The following is a 22,681-nucleotide window of genomic DNA, read 5'->3' as shown; positions in this document are numbered from 1 at the left end:
AAAATATGTTTGTCTTACTCAGTTTTTCACCATCACTGCTGAAAAGATATGAACCTAGAAGATGTTACTTAATTGAGAACCCATCATTTTAAGAGAACACAGAAGTATTAATACTATGAGATTTTTTCTTCTCTAAAACAAAAAAAAATCATAGAGAATATGAAACCAATTATCTTCTTTAAAGATCCATGATACAGCCACTGCACAATCAGATTTTTTTTTTCCAGTCTTGGGGCTTGAACTCAGGGCCTAGGCACTGTCCTTGAGCTTTCTCAAGACTAGCGCTCCAACCACTTGAGTCACAGCACCATTTCTCACCTTTTCTGTGTATATGGCACTGAGGAATTGAACCCAGAGCTTTATACATGCTAGCCAAGCACTCTACCACTAGGCCACACTCTCAGCCCCACAATCAGATTCTTTTGTGTTGTTACACTAGTCTCATCTTATTTAGCCTCTCTGTCCAACTATTTAATGAAATATTCCTTTGGTCTTTAGAAATGTCCTTTTTGCCTGGAATAATACATTTTATCTTAATAATTTTAATTGGGTATTATTCAATTTCATTTTCTGTCTCACCTAATCTACTTCATTTAATCCAGTCTTATAATTTAAGATAGTTTCCTATTTGAGGAAATTATTGCATGAGAGATGTACAGTGTTATAAAATACTTGTACCATGTCATGTTTTGCTTGAGTTTAATTACATGGAAAGATGCTATGGGCAGAAGAATTACCTCTTTTGACCCAAATACTGGCATAGCTAATGATTATTTTACTTTTAGGGACTTTTGGGGTGGGGGTGCTTTTGGTGCTAGAGGTGGAACGTAGGTCCCTGAACACACTCGAGAAATTTCATGATGTTGAGCAAAGAGCTGTGTAATGTTCTACCATTTCAAGCAACAAGAGACCTACTTTGTTTTTTAATCTGTGTCAAAAATTGTGTGTGTGTGTGTGTGTGTGTGTGTGCAGGTACTGAGGCTTGAACTCAGAGCCTCATGCTCTCACTTAACATTTTCACTCAAGGCTAGTATATCTCTTAAGCAATACCTTCATTTTTAGCTTTTTGCTGATTGAGTCTCATGGAGTTTTCTTCCAGGGCTGGCTTCGAACTATGATCCTCAAATCTCAGCTTTCTTAGTAGCAGGGATTACAGAAGTGAGCCACCAGCACGTGGCCCTGTGCCAGAAATTCTTTTAGAAATTGTGTGTTCCAATTTGTAGAAACTAGTTATCTATCATACAGTTGTCTGTGCCTTAATTTGTTCTTGAATTCAAGGGCCTTAAGTGTCAAATTAAATAGTATCTTTTGAATGGCCACAAAGGCTTGCTGAAAAAAAAAAAAGAATGTTGGTTGTGATGATACCCAGTTACATAGGTTGAATGCAAATAAAATATCTCATGCTACTTAATTACTTGTCTTTAATTGGATAATAACTACATGCTAAATGGATCAATTTGCTCTAACATGTCTACAGCTTTTGATTATCTTCCAATAAGTCTTATTTCTAACTGCTTTACTTATTTGTCATTTGAACGCTGAAATATTAAGGACTAACCGAGGAAGTGGTATTATTCTAATCTAAGAAAACACACACACAGTAAAAGTCAAATTAAATGAGTAATTCAAGTGAAAAAGGCACTGAAATTGACTTGAGCTATTGAAAAATCATCCTGCCAATGGAACACTGTGTCACATTCGTCACCTCTTCTCTCTCTGCTTGCAATTACAATAGGTCAGGGAACGAGAGAGTCAGTTTGTTAAGAGAATTAAAAACTATCCAATGCATATACCTCTTATTTGAATGAGGTATGTGAAGGTTATTACATGCTTAATGCAAACTAACACAAGTTCAGTCATAGTTACTGTACATAGCCAGATCTCAAGACATTTTCCCCCCCATTCCCTAAGTCACCTTGTAAATCAGAACATCTGCCCTCTGGCAAAGACTAATTAAAAAGAGCTTATCTTAATGTTTGAATTAAATCATATTAAAAAGAAATGTTTCCAAAGGAAAGAGTAGGTCGTGAAAGCTTCCAAGTAAATGAAAATGACATTTGTCTTATCAAAGACGATATCCAAGACAACCACTGGGCGCTTGGGACCTGCAAGGAGCGGGGTGTGTGTCCTGGTGTTGAGCCAGACTCCCCATTGTCTATTACACCACCATTAGTACACAGAGATGGAGCCTTTCTTCTATCGAAGACCAAAGACCAGCTCCAAGGCCTGTTCCTCAAGAACACCCCCCCCCACAACCCCTGGCTTGCCTCCTAGTCCGTTTTCATATTTGATTTGTTCATCTCTCCGAGGTTGAAATTGAACTCTTTAAACACCTGGATCAAGACAATCCCCACAGAGACAGTTGTGAATCCACAGGCCATGCCCAGAAAGTCAACCAGCCCCACGTTGCTCCATTCCCGGAAGAGGATAGCTGAGGCTAGCAGGACCAGTGTGGTGAACACCACGTAGTAGATGGCTCCAAACACCGAGGAATCGAAGCACTCCAATGCCTTGTTGATGTACCTGAACTGGACGATGATGCTGCAGCCCAGCACAGCCAAGAGTACCAGGCACAGGCACAGGGCTCTCTGACTGGATGGGTTGTTGTGTAAGATGTCCTGCGCTGCCAATCCAATGCCCTTGGTAGAGGGCACAGTGAAACTCCCCAGCAAGGAGCAGATGCTGATATAGACCATGATATTGGTGGGCCCGTGGGCTGGAGCAATCCAGAAGATCAGCAGCAGCAGCATGAGCAGCACAATGCAGAGGTAGCCCACAAACACTGCAAGACAGACGGCAGACAGTAACCTCCACTGTCCCCCAGCTGGCGGCCACGTGGAACGGCAGAACACAATCAACCTACATCTCTGTCAGGATAATGGAGGGCTCTAGCTTGTGTTAACTAAATGCATCTACTCCACTGCAACTCCCCCCCCCCAAAAAAACCCCCACAAAAACAGCATTCCCATCAGTCATTTCAGTATTAAAACACTGGTTTACAGCTGGGCACTCGTAGCTTATGTCTGTCATCAGCTGCTCAGAAGGCTGAGATCTGAGGATCAAAGTTTAAAAACGAAAATCCTGTGAGACTATCTCCAATTACCCATTCAAAAGCCGGAAGTAGCACTGTAGCTCAAAGTGGTAGAGGGCTAGCTAGCTTTGAGCATCAGAGCTCAAGGGCAACACCCAGGCCCTGAGTTCGAGCCCCATGACCAAAATATACCTGGATTAGTCAGCTTCTCCTCCAGCTCAGCCTGCGTTGTGACACTCTCAGACTTGGGGGAGTGAATAATCAGCACAACAGAACCCGCACAGCTCAGCAGACACCCCAACTTGCCTAAGATGTTGAGCTTTTCCTTCAGAAGGTAAGAAGCTAAAATGGACCTTCAATCAAACAAGAGAAATCATTATAGTTGAAATCATACTATCTCACCAGTTTCTACCCCTTACAGCCACTGCACCTAGAAGATCTACATTTTCTTCAAAGCTCTATTTCATTTACCAATTTGTTTTCTGTTGTTATTATTATTGTTCTGGTGTTCAGGGCCTTGTATGTAGTAAATACGTGCTCTACCAACTGCTGAGTAGTAACACTTGTCTCCAGCCCATCATTCGGGGTTTTGGGGACTGTACTAAAGTGTAAATTTAGGACCTTGGCATTACTAGGTATGCCTTCTGCTGCTTGAGCCATGCCTCTAGTTCTTTTTGCTCCAGCTATTTTTAAGATGGGATCTTTCTTTATACCTTGGCTAGCCTGGACTGCAATCCTCCTATTTAAAGTTTCCACTGTGGCTCAGCTGACAGGTGCATTTTTTTTTTCCTGTTGAAGTCTCAGGAAAGTGGAGCTGTGGCTCAAAGTAGTAGAGTGTTACCCTTGAGCAGAAAACCTCAGGGAACAGCTCCAAGGCCCTGAGTTCAAACCCCACAACTGAAGAAAAATTTATAAAAAGGAAATGAAGTCTCAGGAACTTTTCCCACCAGACTGCCTGAAACATCAGTTCTTCTAAGCTCAATTTCGTAGTGACGACAGGATGTCCCCAGCTATTGGTTGTGAGAGGATCTCACAAACCTTTGTCCAGGCTCGCCTTGAACCACAGTTCACTTGAGCTCCAAACGCCAGCAGTTAGGATTACAGGCATAAACTATCAGGAGTTTTTGTTTTTCTTTTTGTGGTACTGGGGATGGAACCCAGAGCCTTATCCTAATGGCCTCTATCTTAATAAAAATGGAAAACATAATTCCTACATTCGTAATTTATTGAAGTTGTCATTTCAACATTAGCTGGATTTTCATACCACTTCCATGCATTATAGAGGTAGCACCAAACAGTATCATCTTAGTAGATATGAAATATAACAAATAAGAAAAAGTTTTAAGACTGATCAAAGTTACTGATTCCTAGCTAGGCACCAGAACCCTATAATCCTAGCTACTCTAGGAGTAGGCTGAGATTTGAGGATTGTGGTTCAAAGCCAGCCCCAGACAGGAAAGTGAGACTCATCCTCAATTAACCACCAAAAAAGTTCAAGCCCAACACCAGGACACACACACACACACACACACACACACACACACACACACACACACACCTATTTAGGAAAACAAACAATGTATAAAAACAAAACATCTATTAAAAAAAACACAACTGCTGGCAGTGGTAGCTCACACCTGTAGCTCACACATTTCAGCTGTTCAGGAGACTGAAATGGAGCTAGGATCGTTTTAGGGTTTGTGGGTGTATGTGTGTGTGTGTGTGCCAATCCTGGGGCTTGAACTCAGGGCCTGAGCCCTCTCCTTGGGCTTTTTCCTCAAGGCTAGAGCTCTACCATTTGAGCCACAGCAGCACTTCCGCCTTTTCTATGTATGTGGCACAGAGGACTTGAACCCAGGTCTTGTGCATGTTTGGTGAGCACTCTACCACTATACCAAACTCCAGGCGCTGATCTTTTTAGTTTTATGAGACAAGGTTTTACTCTGAGGTACAGGTGGCCTCAAATTCATCATGTAGCTCAGGCTAGTCTCAAATTTGTGATCCTCTCGTCTCAATCTTCCCAATGCTGGAATCTTTTTTTTTAATTCTAAATTTCTCCAGTATTCCTGGAATGCCAGCCAGTCATAATTTATAATCCTTTTGGGGGGATTGCTCTATTTATCTTCCTAAAAGGAAGTTTGTAGTTTATTTACTTATATTATTGGTCTTGTTACCAGGGTAGACTCAGTAAGTGGGGGAAATTCTTCCTCTCCTATTTTTGGGAATTGATGAAGAATTAGTATTCTCCAAATATATGACAGAATTGAACTATGAAACCATCTGTGCCTTGGCTTCTTTGTTGCAGACTTTTTAAAAAATGAATAATGCTACTTTTTTGATGTTATCAATCTGTTCAAACGTCTTATTTTTTCTTGAGACAGTTTCAGGAGCTCATGCCTTTCTAGGAATGTTTCCATCTCATTTAAATTCTCTAAACCGTTGGCCCATAATTTTTCGTATTTGCTTAGAGTTCTTTAGTGCTTTGCAGGGTCAGGAGTAATGTTCTCTATTTTATTTCTGATTTTAGCAATAACAGTCTTGTCTTAGTCAAATTTCTGTTGCCTAGCCTGGCCAGCCTGGGCAGAAAGATCCCTGTGAGATTCTTATCAAAACTCAGAAGTGACACTGTAGCTCAAGTGGTAGAGCACTAGCCTTGATGGAGCACAGAGAAGCTCAGGGACAGTGCCCAGACCTTGAATTCAAGCCCCAAAACTGCCAGAGACAGAGAAAGGTGGGGGGAGGGAGAAATGTACTTGTTATCTTACTTATATAACTGTAAACCCCCCTCTGTATATCTCCTTTATAATAGCAATTTAAAAAAAGAAAGAAGAGGGGCCGGGAGTTTGGCCTAGTGGTAGAGTGCTTGCTTAGCATGTACGAAGACCCGGGTTCAATTCCTCGGTACCACATACATAGAAAAAAGCCAGAAATGGTGCTGAGGTTCAAGTGGTAGAGCTCTAACCTTGAGAAAGTCCAAGGACAGTGCTCAGGCCCTGAGCTCAAGCCCATGACTGGCAAAAAAAAAAAAAAAAAAAAAAAAAAAAAAGAAAACAAAACCTGACTCATTGTGCTTAATGATTTCTCAGACTAACTAGCCAGAAGTGTCAGAAGATTATTAGACATTTTCCAGGACAAAGTCCAGGAAAGTGAATAGGATCAGATTCAGTGATAACCACGAATAAATTAAAATGTAAAAGACACTAAAGTAAATGCTATGAGAAGGGTTAGTAACACAGAGAACTATATTTAAAGGAATAAAATTAAATGATAGACTAGAATACCAAAGATCTATTTTCACATAATATGGTACTGCTTGAAAAGAAAACAAAACCAAAAAAACTTGTGCCAATATTGGCGCTTGAACTCAGGGTGCCATATCTTTTTTACTCAAGAATGGCACTCCAGGGCCAGGAGTTTGGCCTAGTGGTAGAGTGCTTATCTAGCATGCACCAAGCCCTGGGTTCAATTCCTCAGTACCACATAGACAGAAGTGGTGCTGTGGCTCAAGTGGTAGAGCTCTAGTCTCGAGAAAGCCTAAGGACAGTGCTCAGGCCCTGAGTTCAAGCCCCAGGACTAGCAAAAAAGAAGAAGAAGAAGGAGGAGAAGAAGAAGAGGAAGAAGAAGAAGAAGAAGAAGAAGAAGAAGAAGAAGAAGAAGAAGAAGAAGAAGAAGAAGAAGAAGAAGAATGGCACTCCACCAGATGAGCCAAAGTTCACAGCTTTTGGGTAGTTAACTGAATGTAAGCATTTCATGGACTTTTCTGCCCAGGCTGGCTTTTCACAGAGACCCTCAGATCTCAGTCTTGCAAGTATCTAGGATTACAAATGGAAATCACTGGCACCCAGCTATACAATTTTTTTCTTAGGGAGGGGGCAGTCCTGGGGCTTGAGATCAGGGCCTGAGCACTGTTCTTGGGCTTTCTCAAGGCTAAAGCTGAACCACAGCACCACTTCTGGCTTTTTTTTTTCAATGTATGTGGTACTGAGGAATTGAACCCCGGTCTTTGCACACGCTAGGCAAGCACTCTACCACTAGGCCAAACTCCCAGCCCACAGTTTTTTTCAGTCAGTTGTGGGGCTTGAACTAAGGGCGTGGGTGCTTCCCTTGAGCTCTTTTGCTCAAAGCTAGCACTCTACTACTTGAGCCACAGCACCATTTCCAACTGTTTCTGTGATTGATTGGAGATAAGCGTCTCAGGGGGATTTTCCTCTCCAGGCTGACTTCAAACCATGATCCTCAGATCTCAACTTCCTGAATAGCTAGGATTCCAGGCATACTATTAAAAAAAAAAAAACAGAAACATGCAAAATAAAAACAGGGTTTATATCTAAACTGCACATCAAATAGAAAAACACATTCTCACCCGAATGGCACTCCCAGGGCCCCCAGGGGCGTCACCAGGACTGTGGGAACTGCAGTGTAAGCCAGGAAGTTCCCAATCTGACCAACTGCCACTGTGAAGAGAAGAACAAGCACGTCACTGCCAGCCACACCGTTCTCTCTCAGCACTCACGGAGGGGTTGGAGTTTTCTCTATGTACCAGTACTGGAAACTCAAGGCCTTGTGCTCTTTTTCCCCTCAAGACTAGTACTCTACCACTTGGGCCACAGTTCCATTTCTGTGGTACTTTTGCTTCCAGCCACAACTCTCAGATCTCAGCCTCCCTAAGTAGCTCAGATTACAGGTGTGAGCCACCAGCACCTTGTTTAATCTATTCTTTGACTGAAACATAAAATTGTATGTATTTGCATGTTGCCACTTGATGTTTGGACATATATATACGTTGTATAATGTTTCAATTGGGTTAAATATACCTAACTACTCAAACCCATATTCTTTCTTTCTTTCCTTCCTTCCTTCCTTTTTTTGTTGTCGTTAGTGGTAATAGGGCTTGGGGCTTGTACTGGAAGCCTGGGTACTGTCCCTGAGCTCTTTTTGCTCAAGGCTAACACTCTGCCACTTCAAGCCACAGTACTACTTCTGTTTTCCTGGTGGCTAACTAGAGATTAAGAGTCACACAGAGTTTCCTGCTCAGGCTGGCTTGACCCACGATCTTCAGATCTCAGCCTCCTGAGTAGCTCGGACTATAGGTGTGAGCCACTGGAACTCAGCTGTATTAATTCTTTGTAGTAAGAACAGTCAAAGTCCTTCCTTTTTGAAATAACGGTGTGCGTTTTCTTCATGGGTAGTTTCATGCCTATCTAACAGTATCTGCATACCCAGGAACAACCTCTCATCAATAAATTGGGCAGAGCATCCCATCTGCCTGCAAATGGCTTGGACCTACTTCCACTGTGGGCAGCCAGCCACAGGGCAGGGGCTCAGAACTTCTCTAAAGCCTCCTCCTAGACAAAATGAAAAGAAGAATTCTTCAATGACAGAATCAGCCTTCAGGAGTTAATAGCTGGATAGAAGGTAATATATGGCAAAGCATATGCTTCTGCATTTTGTAATACAGTTACATTCAAAACTCCAATTTTATTATTTGCATTTAAATTACAAGAAGAGCTTTGAATCTGGTCTTTGAACCAAGTCTCTCATTCATTTAAACCAATAGTATTGACCAAATCAAGCAGCTTGTGTGGCTCACGCCTGTAATCCCAGCTACTCCATGCTGAGATCTGTGGATCACTCTTTGCAGGTCAGGAAAGTGTTTCAGACCCCTATCTCCAAACAGCCACCAAGCAAAGCCAGAAATAGATCTGTGGCTCAGTTAGTACAGAGCTAGCCTTGATCAGAAAAGCTAAGAAACAGCACCCAGATTCTAAATTCAACCCCCAGTACCAACAAAATACATAAATGAAATAAAACAGCCTAACAAAATGGAATTCCGCCCTTTCTTCCTTGATCCTCATTCCAAACGCTCCCATCCATCCACTCCCTTCCAACAAAAACAACACAGGAAGGAGGGTGGATCTCAGGTAAAGAGAGGGACATCAAGACATTTTGAGTCTGGGAAGGGGCAACTTCACACCCTTCTCCCAAGTACTGTCAAGTTTATCTCACCCCCTCCAGCCCTACCTAGAAAATAACTGACCTTAACAAAGAAAGGAAGCCAGAAGCCAGTGGATCACACCTTCAGTCCCAGCTACTTAGGAGGCTGAGATTGGTGGATCAGGGTTCAAAGCCAGCCTCGGCAGGAAAATCTGGGAGCCTATTCCTCGAATTAATTGCCTCAAAAGCCAGAAGTGAAGTTGTGGCTCAAGTGATAGAACACTAGCCTTAAGTAAAACAGCTCAGGGACAATACCTACCCAGGCTATGAGTTCAAGCTCCAAGACCAATACATAGGGGGGCGGGGGAGAAGGGGGAGAGAGAAGGAGAGGAGAGAGAGAGAGAGAGAATTAGCTAAATGAAAACATCAGATTCAACTGTATCAGTTACTTACTTGCAATCGTGCCAGCCCACCACACAATGTCTGTTAAATAGGAGGTACCTGTGAAAGAATAAGAAGAGTGACAACAAAGTAGATTACAGGCTACGGTATATAGCTTACATGAAAAGTTCCTGAGACATACTCAGAAACATCACATGAAGACTAATACTGAAAAGAATAATGAATGTCATTAACCTATTAGGGCTACATACCATGTATCTACCAGGGGCCATGTGATACATATGATATTAACGGGTATGCGCATTTATGTTATTGGTTTGTTTTTTTTTAATCCTAACCCAGACATTCACACCTGTAATCCTAGCTACTCAGGAGCCTGAAATCCAGAGGATGGAAGTGAGAAGCCTACCCAGATAGAAAGGCTGTCTCCAAAATAACCAGCAAAGCTGAGCACAGGTGGCTCAGGCCTGTGAATCCTACGTACTCCAGAAGCTGAAATCTGAGGATCATAGTTTGAAGCCTGCCCAGGCAGAAAAATTTATGTGACTCTTATCTCCAATGAGCCACCGAAGAGCCAAAGGTAAAGTTGTGGCTCAAGTGGTAGAGCGCCAGCCTTGTGAGAAAAAGCTCAGGGACAGCACCCAGGCTCTAAGTTCAAGAAAATAAAACAAAATATACTAAAATTATAAAATAAGTAACCAATAAAGAAAAAAGTCATCTTGGAGGTGTGGCTCGATTGGTACAGTGCCAAGAAAACAAGGTGAGCAAGTTTTAGTGCCTGTAATCTAACTTCAGCATCGCATACATACATACATACAAGCTCACTCCTAGGCTTAATGGTTTTGGAGTCTTCTCTGCTGCTACTTTCACGGGACAAGACCATGTGATTTTGGACCATAAATAGATAGATAGATACATCTTATATAGAAATCGTAGGCATTATATAGCTCCAGGTTTGGCTGTCCCCCCTCCTCCTCTGCTACATAATCTTCCATCCAAAACCACCACTAAGAATAACAAAAGAGGGCCAGGAGTTTGGCCTAGTGGTTAAAGTGCTTGCCTAGCATGCATGAAGACCCGGGTTCGATTCCTTGGTACCACATACATACAAAAAAGCCAGAAGTGGTACTGAGGCTCAAGTGGTAGAGCTCTAGCCTTGAGAAAGTCTAAGGACAGTGCTCAGGCCCTGAGCCAAGCCCAGGACTGGCAAAAAAAAAAAAAAAGAATAACAAAAGATGAGAAACTACTAAAAAATAACAAAGATTTTCCCCACTTTTGCATCCAACATAGACATATCAAAAGGCAAAAACTTCATAAAATGGTTTCCTTTGACTCAGGAAGTAATTGTGATAATACTATTCTTTGGAGTGGAATTTTACATTAGTCTCTCCATTTTACATCCTGCCGTGTGTGTGTGTGTGTGTGTGTGTGTGTGTGTGTGTGTGTGTGTGTGTGTGTGTGTGTGTGTTCAGGTACTGGGGCTTGAACTCAGGGTCTTCCATTCTTCTTTAGCTTTTTCCACTCAAAGGTGGTGCTCTATCACCTGAGCCATACCTCCACTTCCATTTAACTGAGTTGAATCTCTCTGATTTTCCTGCCTGAGCTGACTTAAAACCAGGATTTTGATAAATCATCAGATTTCAACTTCCAGTATAGCTAGGATGGTAGGTGTGAGCCTCAATTATATCTCTTATTATCTCTTACTATTCTCACACAATCCTTATCTCTAATCTACTTATCTTTATAATCTTATCTCTTATTATCCTCACACATCCCCAATGGGGCAGCAGAAGAACATGTGCCCCAAGATTCCCTCATCTAAAGGGTTCTCCTCCCTTAGGGGTAGACATTGTATCCAAAGTAAAACCACAGTACCTTGGCATAGGGAACATAAGAAAACAGCAGTGTGTGTGTGTGTGTGTGTGTGTGTGTGTGTGTGTATATATATATATATATATATATATATATATATATATATATATGAGCAGCGAGTACTTGAAAATGAAACAGTCAGTATGAAACTGCTACTCAAGGGGCTGAGGCAGGAGGACAGTTTTAAGTCCTGGAATTGGAGGCCTGGCCGTAACATAGGAATAACCATCTCAGAAAACAAGAACACAATAACTGAGTTGGGAGAGATGGCAACATTAGATTCAAGCAAGACTTATCCATCATAAAAGATGGAAGTCATCTGAGGGACAGGATTGTCACAGACTCAATGAATCACCTTCAGAAATTTCCTTTAAAATTAATCAGAAAGTTATTTTTGTTCCAGAGAAGCCTAGCAGATATCAGCTTAATTAAATAGTCAAAGTTAACATCAGCAAACCATGGGACAGATGGTATAAAATTGTCCCCAGGGGCTCATTTGGAAGGACACTACAGAACATTTTGCCATATTCTTGCCCAAGGTAGAGCTTGAAGCAAATCTTGAGGAAACATTAGATGAATCCAAACTAGCTGGAAAAGTTACAAACTAGCTGGCATGTACTTTTCACAAACACAAGGTCATACATACAAAGCAAGGCTAAAGAGTAAAAGACATAACACTACATGAGGGAACACAAGACGTTATTTTTATGCTTAGAAATCCATATTTTCAAAGATTTTTGTATGTGTTTATAACTAAACAGAAGGTCTTGGATGCTACAGGCCAATAAACTGTTCTGTGTAATTGCCAGCTTTTTTTTTTTTTAACCATCTTGCCTCTGATATTTGCACAAATACTTCTTTGTCTTATCATTCAGCCCTTATAAACAACAACTCCCAGTTAGCAATTCAGGTTTCTGGTGAGGGAAAAGTTTCTGGATTTGGTTTTTGTTACTTCTGGCACCTAGGAGTGGAGGGAGGAGACCTGAGTATGTACAAACAAATAAGAGTCTCCAGTGCTCTTAGTTCTGTGAATCTCTGTTCTTTCTCTGTAGACCTGAAGAATGATAGAAGTCGGGCCTCAGCTGGAAAGTAGAGGAACTTGGCTAATCTTGAACAGGCATTTCCTGAGGGTACTGAGTGATTTTTACAAAATCTCTTCAACAAAGGAAATAGTGAATCTTGAATTACACCTCAGGCATAATTATACACAAAAATTGAACATGACCTAAAGTCATGATAACTCTTACCAACAGGCCTAAAAGTAAAGCTAAAGTTATAAAATGCCAAGAAGAAAATACAAGAGACGCTGCTATAAGCTGAGAAGAGACTAAGATTCAGTAGGCAGAAATGATAACGCATATCCCATAGAAAAAAATCAGACTTCATCAAAACCAGTAATTTCTGCCTTCAAAAGGCACCATTAAAAAAACAAATACCAGGGCCAGGAGTTTGGCCTAGTGGTTAAAGTGCTTGCCTAGTCTGCACGAAGACCCGGGTTCGATTCCTTGGTACCACATATATAGAAAAAGCTGGAAGTGGTGCTGAGGCTCAAGTGGTAGAGCTCTAGCCTTGAGAAAGTCCAAGGACAGTGCTCAGACTCTGAGCTCAAGCCCAGGACTGGCAAAAAAAAAAAACAACAAATACCAGATGTAACTGTTCACACCTAAGTCCCAACATAGAAAGCAGGAAGCCAGCCTGCTAAATAGGGAGGAAAAAGAAAGAAAGAGAAAGGAGGGAGGGTAGGAGAGGGGGAGAAGAGGAGAGGGAGGAAAAGGAAAGGAAGCCAGCATGGTGAAAGTTATTGATGCAAGGAAAAACTTGGTCTTATCAGACCAAGACAGACATACAGCCAAGAAGGGAGACCTTATGCTTACTTGCACAAGATAAGCACTTTCTCAAGGTAGGGCCCGGAGTTTGGCCTGGTGGTAGAGTGCTTGCCTAAGTACTTTCTCAAGGCCTTTCTAAAAGTCCCACTAGAGATTCCTTTTTGTCCTACGTGCGTCACACACACCCCAGACACTCCCTGATGAGTCAAATAATAACATTTTATTATTTAAAAATATTCTATAACATAGTGAAGGGAAGATGTTCTTGACAGAACACTTGTTGGCAAGGGCATCTCCACCAACGGAGAAAGAAAGGTTGGGCCAAAACAGTTACAGTAGTCAATGTGCCAGCCAATCGTGTCTGTCATCCCAGCTACTCAGGTGGCTGAGATTTGAGGATTTCGGTTTGACACCAGTTGGGGCAGGAAACTCTTCCCTCCAACTAACCATAGAAAACTGGAAGTGGAGCCTAATACACAAAAGCTCAGGAACAGCACCCAGCCCAAGGACTGACAAAAAATAATAATCATTCAATGCACATATGTGAAAATGGAACTAGATAACTTGTGAGAATGAGAAGAAGTATTGAAGGGATGATACAGATCGAGATGAATTGTGCCAATAAACCGATTATGTTGAATTGAAACCTCTTGCACAACGAACTTAAAGCTAATAAAATAATAATTGGTTTATTTATGTTTACTACCAAAAGCTTACATTTAGATTTCCTTCCTTTTCTCTTAATGTCTTTCCTTTAGTGATATGTATCTTTCTCAGATATCATGACCCATTAGAGAACTAGTAGGAAATTAAGTTAAGCTGTTCTTTAGTTCAGATTTGTGGGGCCTGTTATGTTTTGCTCAGGATTACACTGGGTAGATGGGATTTGAGAAAGTACCACAGAGGTAGAACACATCACTCTATCAAGGGCACATATATTGGTTTTTTTTTCTGTTATATTTATTTACTTATTTATTTCCAGAACCGGGGAATCAATTGCAAGGCTTTGTACTTGCTAGCCAAGTGCGTGACCACCACTTTATCTTACTCTGTCATTGAGATAAAACCCTTAATAAGTTTTCCCCAGCTGGCTCTAAATTCTTGATCTGACTTTGCCTTCCAACTAGTTAGGATTACAGTCATAAAGACAAAGCCGTGTGTGTGTGTATGTGTGTGTGTGTGTGAGATTTGTGGGGTTTGAACTTGGGTCTGGGTGCTATCCCTTCATGTTTTTGCTCAAAGCTGGTGCTCTATTACTTGAGCCACAGACAGCTCTACTTTCAGCTTTTCGGTGGTTAGAATCTCATGGACTTTCCTGTCCTGGCTGGCTTAGAACCTTGATCAGATTTGACATCAGCTTCCTGAGTAGCTAGGATTATGAGTACCTAGCCCTACCTTATTTATGCATCACAGGAAACACCTTACCCAGTCCTAAGGTCCATCAAATTGACAGACTGAAGAACATGGCACACAGTTAGCTATGCACCAGATGTGTTTGTACCTGTAGACAGAAATGGCCACATCCTTGGAAAGTCCTACATAATATTATTTAGGCTTCATATGAAGCCGGAAATGTCAAGTTAAGTTCTTTAAAAATATGCTCACGGCTTTATATTCTCACTCAATAGTCGTGCCCTTTTATCTCAAAAAGCATTCTTGACTCACTATCCAGAACACTCAAAATATTTCACCTGCACACTAGAATCGGAACTATCAAGTGTGTTTGCTTCTCAAAACCCATGATAGGGCAGCCAGGTCCCTCCCCACAGAGCTTTTAATATCGGTCTTGTGAGATTATGGCTAACAATTAGTCCCTCTGGAAGCAATGCTCATTTTCCTTTTCAAAGCATGCTATTTAACAGGGCACTAGTGGCTCAGGCCTGTAATCCTAGAGACTCAGGAGGCTGAGATCTGAGGACTCAAAACCAGCCTGAGAAAGAAAAAAACCCAGGAGACTTCTATCTCAAATGAACCACCAAAAGAGCCAGCAGTGGAGCTGTGGCTCAAGGGGTTGAGTGCGAGCCTTAAACAAAAAAGCTCAAGGACACCGACTTCAAGCCCTGGACAGCTATCAAAAAAAAATACAAATAAATAAGAATAGCACGACATCTGCTGCTTTCAGTAAAATCCTCAGACCTTTCTCCTCTTCCTCCTCCTCCTCCTTTTGTGCCAGTCCTGGGGCTGAGCTCTGTCCCTGAGTTTTTCTGGCTCAGGGCTAGCGCTGAGCTCCACGTCTAGCTTTTTGATGGTTAGTTGGAGACAAGAGTCCCGCAGGGCCAGTGGTTTGCTCTGGTGGTAGAATGCTTGCTTCGCACACACAAAGACCCAGGTTCAATTCCTCCCAATCACATACATGGAGAAGCCTTGGTGCTGTGGCTCAAGTGGCAGGGCGCTTGCCAGACTTTCTTCTCCAGCCTGGCTCCAAACCCTGATTGTCAGATCTCAGCCTTCCCAGTGGCTAAGATTGACAGGCGTGCCTCGCCAGCATCCAGGGCTTTTTTTTTGGGGGGGGGGGTCAGTCCTGGGGCTTGAACTCCGGGCCTGGGCGCTGTCCCTGCGCTCCTCAGCCCAAGGCTACCGCCCTACCCTGCAGCCAAGCGCCGATTCCCTTTTCTAGAGGTTAACTGGAGATCAGAGCCTCGGGTCCTTCTGTGTCCAGGCTGGCTTTGAACCTCCATCCTCGGATCTCAGCCCCCGCCCCGAGCAGCTGGGATGACAGGCGTGAGCCACCTCACCAAGGAGGAGCCCCCACCTCCCTGATCCAGGGGCTGAGCCCCTCGGTGGGTCCGTCTGGGGTGGGGTGGGGTCCTTTTTTTTTTTCTTTTAGTCTATCTTAAGTTTCTACCTTGCTTTAGAAAAACAAACGCTGAAGATCTCACACACGCAGGAGGAGCCCAGCTCCCAAGGCCCGGGAAGGCGCCTCCCTTGGCTCGGCCTCCTCCTTGCGCACCGCCACCACGGCGGCCAGGAGCTGCAGCTCCGCAGGTGCCCGGCTCCGCCGCCTGGGCATCCTGGGGGCGGGGGGCGGGGGGCGGGGGGAGCCCAGGCCCGGGCCTGCGGAGCCGGCCGCGGGCCTCGCGAGGAGCCGGCGCCCTGCGGGGCCCAGACGCCGTGGAGTCCCGGACGCCCGGTCCGGGCTGCAGGCGCCCCCACCCCCCGCCCCCGGCCCGCGGTTCTCCCCATCCCCGCCCTACCTCGCCGCTTGGCGCGCACGATGCCCTTCTTCTGCAGCACGAACGTGGACCCGTTCACCAGGCTCGACACGACCGCCACGCCCAGGCCCAGCGACACCGCGGCGGGGCTCGGGCTGCGCGACCCCTCCCCGGCCGCCGCTGCCGCCGCCGCCGCCGCCGCCGCCGCCGCCGCGGCCGCTGCGGTCCCCATGCCGCCCCGGCCCGCCCGCCCGCCCTCCGCGACTGCGCCTGCGCGCCCGCGCCTCGCGGGGAGGACCGGGAGGGTGGGGAGGGCGGGATCCATGCGGGAGGGGAGCGCAGGGGAGGGATCCACACCGAGGGGAGGGCGGGATCCACTCGGGGCGGAGAGGGAGGGATCCACCCGGGGCGCGGAGGGCAGGGGAGGGAGGGATCCACCCGGGGCGCGGAGGGCAGGGGAGGGAGGGATCCACCCGGGGCGCGGAGGGCAGGGGAGGGAGGGATCCACGCGGGGAGGAGAGGATCCACGCGGGGCGGGGAGAGAGGGATCCACACAGGGGGGAGGGCAGGGGACGGAGGGATCCACGCGGGGGGAGGGAGGGATCCACGTGGGAGGGGAAGGAGGGATCCATGCGGGAGGGGGGGAGGGAGGGATCCATACTGGAGGGGAGGGCAGGGGAGGGAGGGATCCACACGGGAGGGGAGGGAGGGATCCACGCGGGGAGGGGGGAGGAGGAGAGAGGGATCCACGCAGGGGGGGGGGGCGGGGAGGGGGAAGGAGGGAGGGCCTGAGATGAGGTCTCAGAGGAGGACCATACCTAGAATGGAAGGGACACTGGAACTTCACCAGGAAGAACGCCATGGAAGAGACCTGGGGTCGTGGGGGGGAGAAGGGGGGAGGAGGAACGGGGTCAAGGGGGGGAGAGGAGAGCAGGACTGGTCGGGAGTGGGGGGACTTAAGAGTGAGGCCAGAGACAAGGACCCCTGGATGCCCGGGGGAGATGGGGAGGGAGAGGGGGGGCTGGGGTGGGCAGGGGGGGGGCCTGGCACAGGGCATTAGGGGACCAGAAAGGAATGGGCTGCTTCCCCAGGTGAGGACCAGGTCGTGAGCTCATCCCAGATAAAGGGGGAGTGGGGTGCGTGTGTGTCTGTGTGTGTATCTGTCTGTCTGTGTGTGGGGGTGATCTGTGTGTGTCTGTCTGTGTCGGTGTGTGTATCTGTGTGTGTGTATGTCTGTCTATGTGTGTGTATGTCTTTGTGTGTAGCTGTGTGTGTATGTGTATCTGTGTGTGTGTGTATGTCTGTATTGGTGTGTGTATCTCTGTGTGTGTGTGTGTGTGTGTGTGTGTGTGTGTGTGTGTCTGATACTTCTTTTTTTGCTTCTATGAAGTCCGCTCTCTCCATTCGAAAGCTTGCCATCCTATTGGGTGATTTCTTCATTTTGATTTATAATTAAACAGGTGAAAAATTAGGGAAAGCCTGGAAAAGGTTGCTTTAAAACAAATCCCTGGGGGCCAGGAGTTGGGCCTAGTGGTAGAGTGCTTGCCTAGCATGCACCAAGACCCAGGTTCAATTCCTCAGGTATCACATACATAGGAAAAAAACAGAAGCACCAGAAGTGGTGCTGTGGCTCATGTGGTAGGGCACTAACCTTGAGGAAAGCCCAAGGACAGTGCCTAGGCCCTGAGTTCAAGCCCCAGGACTGACAAAATAAAGAAAGAAAAATTTTAAAAAGTGAATCCTTGGCCCAGGAGCTAGTGTCTCATGCCTGTCATTCTAGCTACTCAAGGAGCTGAGATCTGAGGGTCCAGGTTCAAAGCCAGTCCAAGCAGGAAAGGCCATGAGACTCTTCTCTCCAATGAACCACAAGGAAACCACAAGTGGAGCTGTGGCTCAAAATGGTAGAGCATTAACTTTAAGCAAACAGAGCTCAGGGACAGTGTCCAGGCCCCAAGCTCAAGACCAACCAAAACTAAAAACTATCCCTGCTGGGTGCTTGGTGGCTCATACCTGTAAATCCTAGCAAGGCTGGAGGAAGAGATCCAAGAATACAGGAAAGTCTGAGACTCTTAGCTCCAGTCAATCATCAAAAAGCCACAAGTGGGCTGGAAGCATGGCCCGGTGGTAGAATGCTTGCCTAGCAAGCACAAAGCCCTGGTTTCAATTCCTTGGGTACCACATACACAGAAAAAGCTGGAAATGATGTTGTAGCTCAAGTGGTAGAGCACTAGTCTTGAGATAGCCCAAGAACAGTGCCCAGACCCTGAGTTCAAGCCCTAGGACTGGAAAAAACAAACAAACAAACAAACAAAAAAACCCACAAATGGAGTTGTGGCTCAACTGACAGAGAATCAGCTTTGAGTGAAAAAGCTAAAGGACAGTGCCCAGACCCTGAGTTCAAGCCCCAGAACTGGAGGAAAAAAACAACCACTGTAGGTCTCACCTAGTTACTTTGTTTGGATGGTATATACTTTTACATATTTCCCATGACAATATATAAAAATTTCCCTTTTGCGTAGTATTTTATCACAATCTAATTCCCTGTTGCCACATGAAGATGAGTAGTTATTGTCAGTGTCATGTATAGAAGGGTTACAGTTACATTAATCAGGGTACACTACTTCTCCAACACTGATACCCCTTCTCATGTTTTATCCCCCTTTCCTTCCCCCGTCCCCCTCCCGAAGATGAGTAGTTTTAAACAATAGAATCTCCATAAAAAGCAATGATTAATTTGTCTAATCTTTAAGTGATTTTTGATCCCTAAGCTGCTCCCTAAGTTTTCCCCCTTTCAATTATAAACGGTGCCACACTGCACAAAAGTGCTTTAGACTAAAAAAAAACTTATCCATTTTTTTTTGTGTGTGTGGGGGGTCATGGGGCTTGAACTCAGGGCCTTGCACTGTCCCCGAGCTCTTCAGCTCAAGATTGACGCCCTACCCCTGGAGCCTTAGCCCCACTTCCCGTTTTCTGGTGGTTAATTGGAGATGAGAATCTCATGCTTCTCTTTGTGCCTGGGCTAGCTTTGAACCTCGATCCTAAGATCCCAGCCTCCTGATTAGCTAGGATTAGAGACGTGAGCCACCGCGCCCATCGAAGCTTATCCATTATTTTTAAGTCAATAAATATAGTGAGTGCAAAAAATATGAAGTAACCCTAAGTTCCATCATCCCCAAATAACTACTATTACTACTAAAGAATTCACTCCAGGCATTTTCCTCCTTGTAACTGGGTAAAAATATACGTAATAAGTCAAATGGGAAGACTCCAATCGTATTTTTTTCCAGATAATATTTGTGTTCATTTTTGTTACTGGAATTTCAACTCAGAGCCTCATACACTTATGTGAGGTATGCCTCTAGCTCCTAGACAGTTTTTTAATTAAAAAATAAATAAAACTATGTTTTACTGAAGAAGTGAAACTGACTCCGGAAGCTGAAATAACCACTGTCTAATTACTTCTGAAGGCAAATAAAAGCACTTGTGTGCTGGTCTCCTAGTCATATGGGCTGGTGGCAGTTATACCCTTTTGGATTCTAAAGTTTCCTGATGTGATAAGGTTAATCATTCACGACTCCAGCTCGGTTTCTTGTAGCTGTACTGTCTCAATGTCCTGTTCCCTGTCATTGTTAACATGAAATATATAATAAACCATAGTCAATGTTTTGTCAACTGATATAATTGTAATTAACTTGCTGTAACTTCTTATTCTTTTTTTTTAATCTACAAAAAAATAGACTCAAAAGACCATTTGGGGAGCAATTTTGCTAGGAAGGTAGAATTGTTATTCCTCTCTTCCATTGCTGCCCCGCCCCCCAGATATGCTCATCTTGGCTGAATAAACACTATACTAGCCAGGCACCAGTGGCTGGCTCATGCCTGTAATTTTAGCTATACAGAAAGATGAGGTCTAGAGGATCAAAGTTCAAAGCTAGCTCTGGCTGAACCACAGTCTCCATTTCCAAATTTTAGATATCACCAATTAACTCTTTAAAATGAAAAATGAAGAAAATCAACTCACATCACAGCTCCCTGCAATTTCTTCTGTATTTTTTTTTGCCAGTCCTGGGCTTGAGCTCAGGGCCTGAGCACTGTCCTTGGACTTTCTCAAGGCTAGAGCTCTACCACTCAAGCCTCAGCACCTTTTCCAGCTTTTTTCTATGTATGTGGTACCAAAGAATCAAACCTGGGTCTTCGGGCATGCTAGGCAAGCACTCTACCACTAGGCCAAACACCCAGCCCTCTCTGTATTTTTTTTACTTCACTAAAGCATGTAACATTTAGAGACTACTATGTAGCCACAATTCTTTTGTTTGAGCAAATATATATGTACATGTATATATATATATATGTGTGTGTATGTGTGTGATATGTATAAGTACATATATATGGGTTCCTATGTGTATTCCTTAATTACATTATCCATTACCTTTTTTGCTGTAAAATTTCTTTTTTTTAATTTTTTATTGTAATTAATAAAAGGGTTACATGATATTTGCCAGGTAGAAGGTGCATTAATTCACATACATTGATACCCTTTCACATGTCTTGGTACCCATTACCCTTCCCCCCACCCCTCTCCATTACTTTTTTACCAAGTTTTTCTGTTCATCTCTCAACCTTTTATTTTATTATGAATTTTTCAGTGGATAGTGGTATATGTAAATAGCCAAATTATGTGAGCTCTTAACATATTATAAAATGTTTGCCTCAGCAACAAGATAGGCAAATGTAATATTTTCAGCCACATTCTTTCTCTAAAACATTGTGGGTATTGTCCCTTTGTCCTCTAGCATTAAATATGATGTGGGACATACATATACATATGCCTACAACCACATCATTAGGAACTGAACACACAAATAAGGCATAAATCATATTAAAGAATGTTTTGTTGGATATGTTAATAAAACTGTGGTTATAGCCAGGCATCGGTGCTCATGCCAGGCTCATGCCAATAATCCTAGCTACTTAGGAGACTGAGATCTGAGGATGACTATTCAAAGCCAGCCAGGACAGGAGGGTTGTGAGGCTCTTATCCTCACTAAACTACCAAACAGGCAGAAGTGGTGCGATGGTTCAGAATAGTGGAATGCTAGCCTTGAGCAAAAGGGCCAGCACCAAAAAGAGTGTGGTTAATCTCTTTGTATAGTAACACCTATAGAAGCATTAATAAGTGAAGTTATATTGGAGATTTGCTTAAAATTTTTAAGAGCTGGGTGCTAGTGGCGCACGTCTGTAATCCCAGCTACTCAGAAGGCTGAGATCTGAGGATCACTATTCAAAGCCAACCAGAGCAACAAAGTCTGTGACTCCTTTTTGTTTGTTTGTTTTTTGTTTTTTGCCAGTCCTGGGCTTGAGCTCAGAGCCTGAGCACTGTCCTTGGGCTTTCTCAAGGCTAGAGCTCTACCACTTGAGCCTCAGCACCCCTTCCGGCTTTTTTCTATGTATGTGGTACCAAGGAATCAAGCACTCTACCACTAGGCCAAACTCCCGGCTCCAAGTCTGTGACTCTTATCTCCAATAAACTACTCAGAAAAAATCCAGAAGTGGGCCTGTGGCTCAAATGGTAGAGCTCTGGCCTTAAGCAAAAAAAAGCTCAGGGAAAATGCCCAGGCCCAGAGTTCAAGCCCCAGGACTGGCAAAATAAAAAATAAAAAATTTATAAGGGGCTGAGAGCATTGCCTAGTGGTAGAGTGCTTGCCTAGCATGCACAAGGACCCAGGTTCGATTCCTCAGGACCACATACATAGAATAAACTGGAAGTGGTGCTGTGCCTCAAGTGGTAGAGCTCTGGCCTTGAGAAAGGCCAAGGACGGAGTTAGACCCTGAGTTCAAGCCCCAGGACTGGCAAAAAAACATCATAAGAGTGCTGGAGGTGTAACTCACTGTAGAGCATTTGGTTCACATGCAAAAGCCCTGTTTCAATCCTCGGCATCACAAATACAAAAGAAAAATTTAGTCACAGTAAAAAAAGAAGAAGCAAGCATGACTAGAGCTAGATATAATGAGGGATATATATCCATCTCTATCTGTAGATAGATTGATATAGATAGGTGATAGATCTGTAGCTGTATCTGTCTATAGATCTATCTATAGTATGGATCTATCTATCTACCCATATGTTTAAATAGATGGATGTTGATTTCCTGAGAAGGTGCACTGGTTACCAGCCTCCAGGGAGACAATACACTGACTAAGCTGTGTAACAGCATTTTCTCCCAGGGACAGCAATCTGCCGATGTCAACTCACCCATTTCAGAGTTTGCAGATGGCATGGTCACCAAGAAAGATTCCGTTCAGGTTGAAGGACCCTTTGCTGGATGTAGCAAGATCAGCTTTTGGTGGGCATGGATCTTCCAATACCATCGATCTGTCCTAACCCTAAGTCCCCCAAGACTAGGATTGGTGGGTATGGGTTGCCTATGGCAGTCGGAACCCAACTGCACCAATACAGGACAATG

General features: G+C 44.2%; 1 protein-coding gene across 1 annotated transcript; it reads right to left on the bottom strand.

The window, feature by feature from the left end:
* Nucleotides 1–963: 963 nt before the first annotated feature.
* Nipa1 (NIPA magnesium transporter 1) lies at nt 964–16,449 on the bottom strand. The gene is made up of 5 exons (XM_090321764.1): nt 16,260–16,449; nt 9,419–9,466; nt 7,395–7,485; nt 3,224–3,384; nt 964–2,782 (listed from the first exon to the last, which is right to left on the bottom strand). Exons 1-5 carry the CDS (start codon nt 16,447–16,449, stop codon nt 2,271–2,273), a joined length of 1,002 nt encoding a protein of 333 aa, XP_090177890.1. The 3' UTR covers nt 964–2,270.
* Between the last annotated feature and the right edge of the window lie 6,232 nt (nt 16,450–22,681).

Source organism: Megascapheus bottae, chromosome 30 (genome assembly GCF_031878675.1).
Source record: "Megascapheus bottae isolate mThoBot1 chromosome 30, mThoBot2.hap1, whole genome shotgun sequence".
NCBI classification, from domain to species: Eukaryota; Metazoa; Chordata; class Mammalia; order Rodentia; family Geomyidae; genus Megascapheus; species Megascapheus bottae.
The sequence above is the reverse complement of the archived record's forward strand: the minus strand, read 5'-3'. Positions and strand labels throughout refer to the sequence as shown.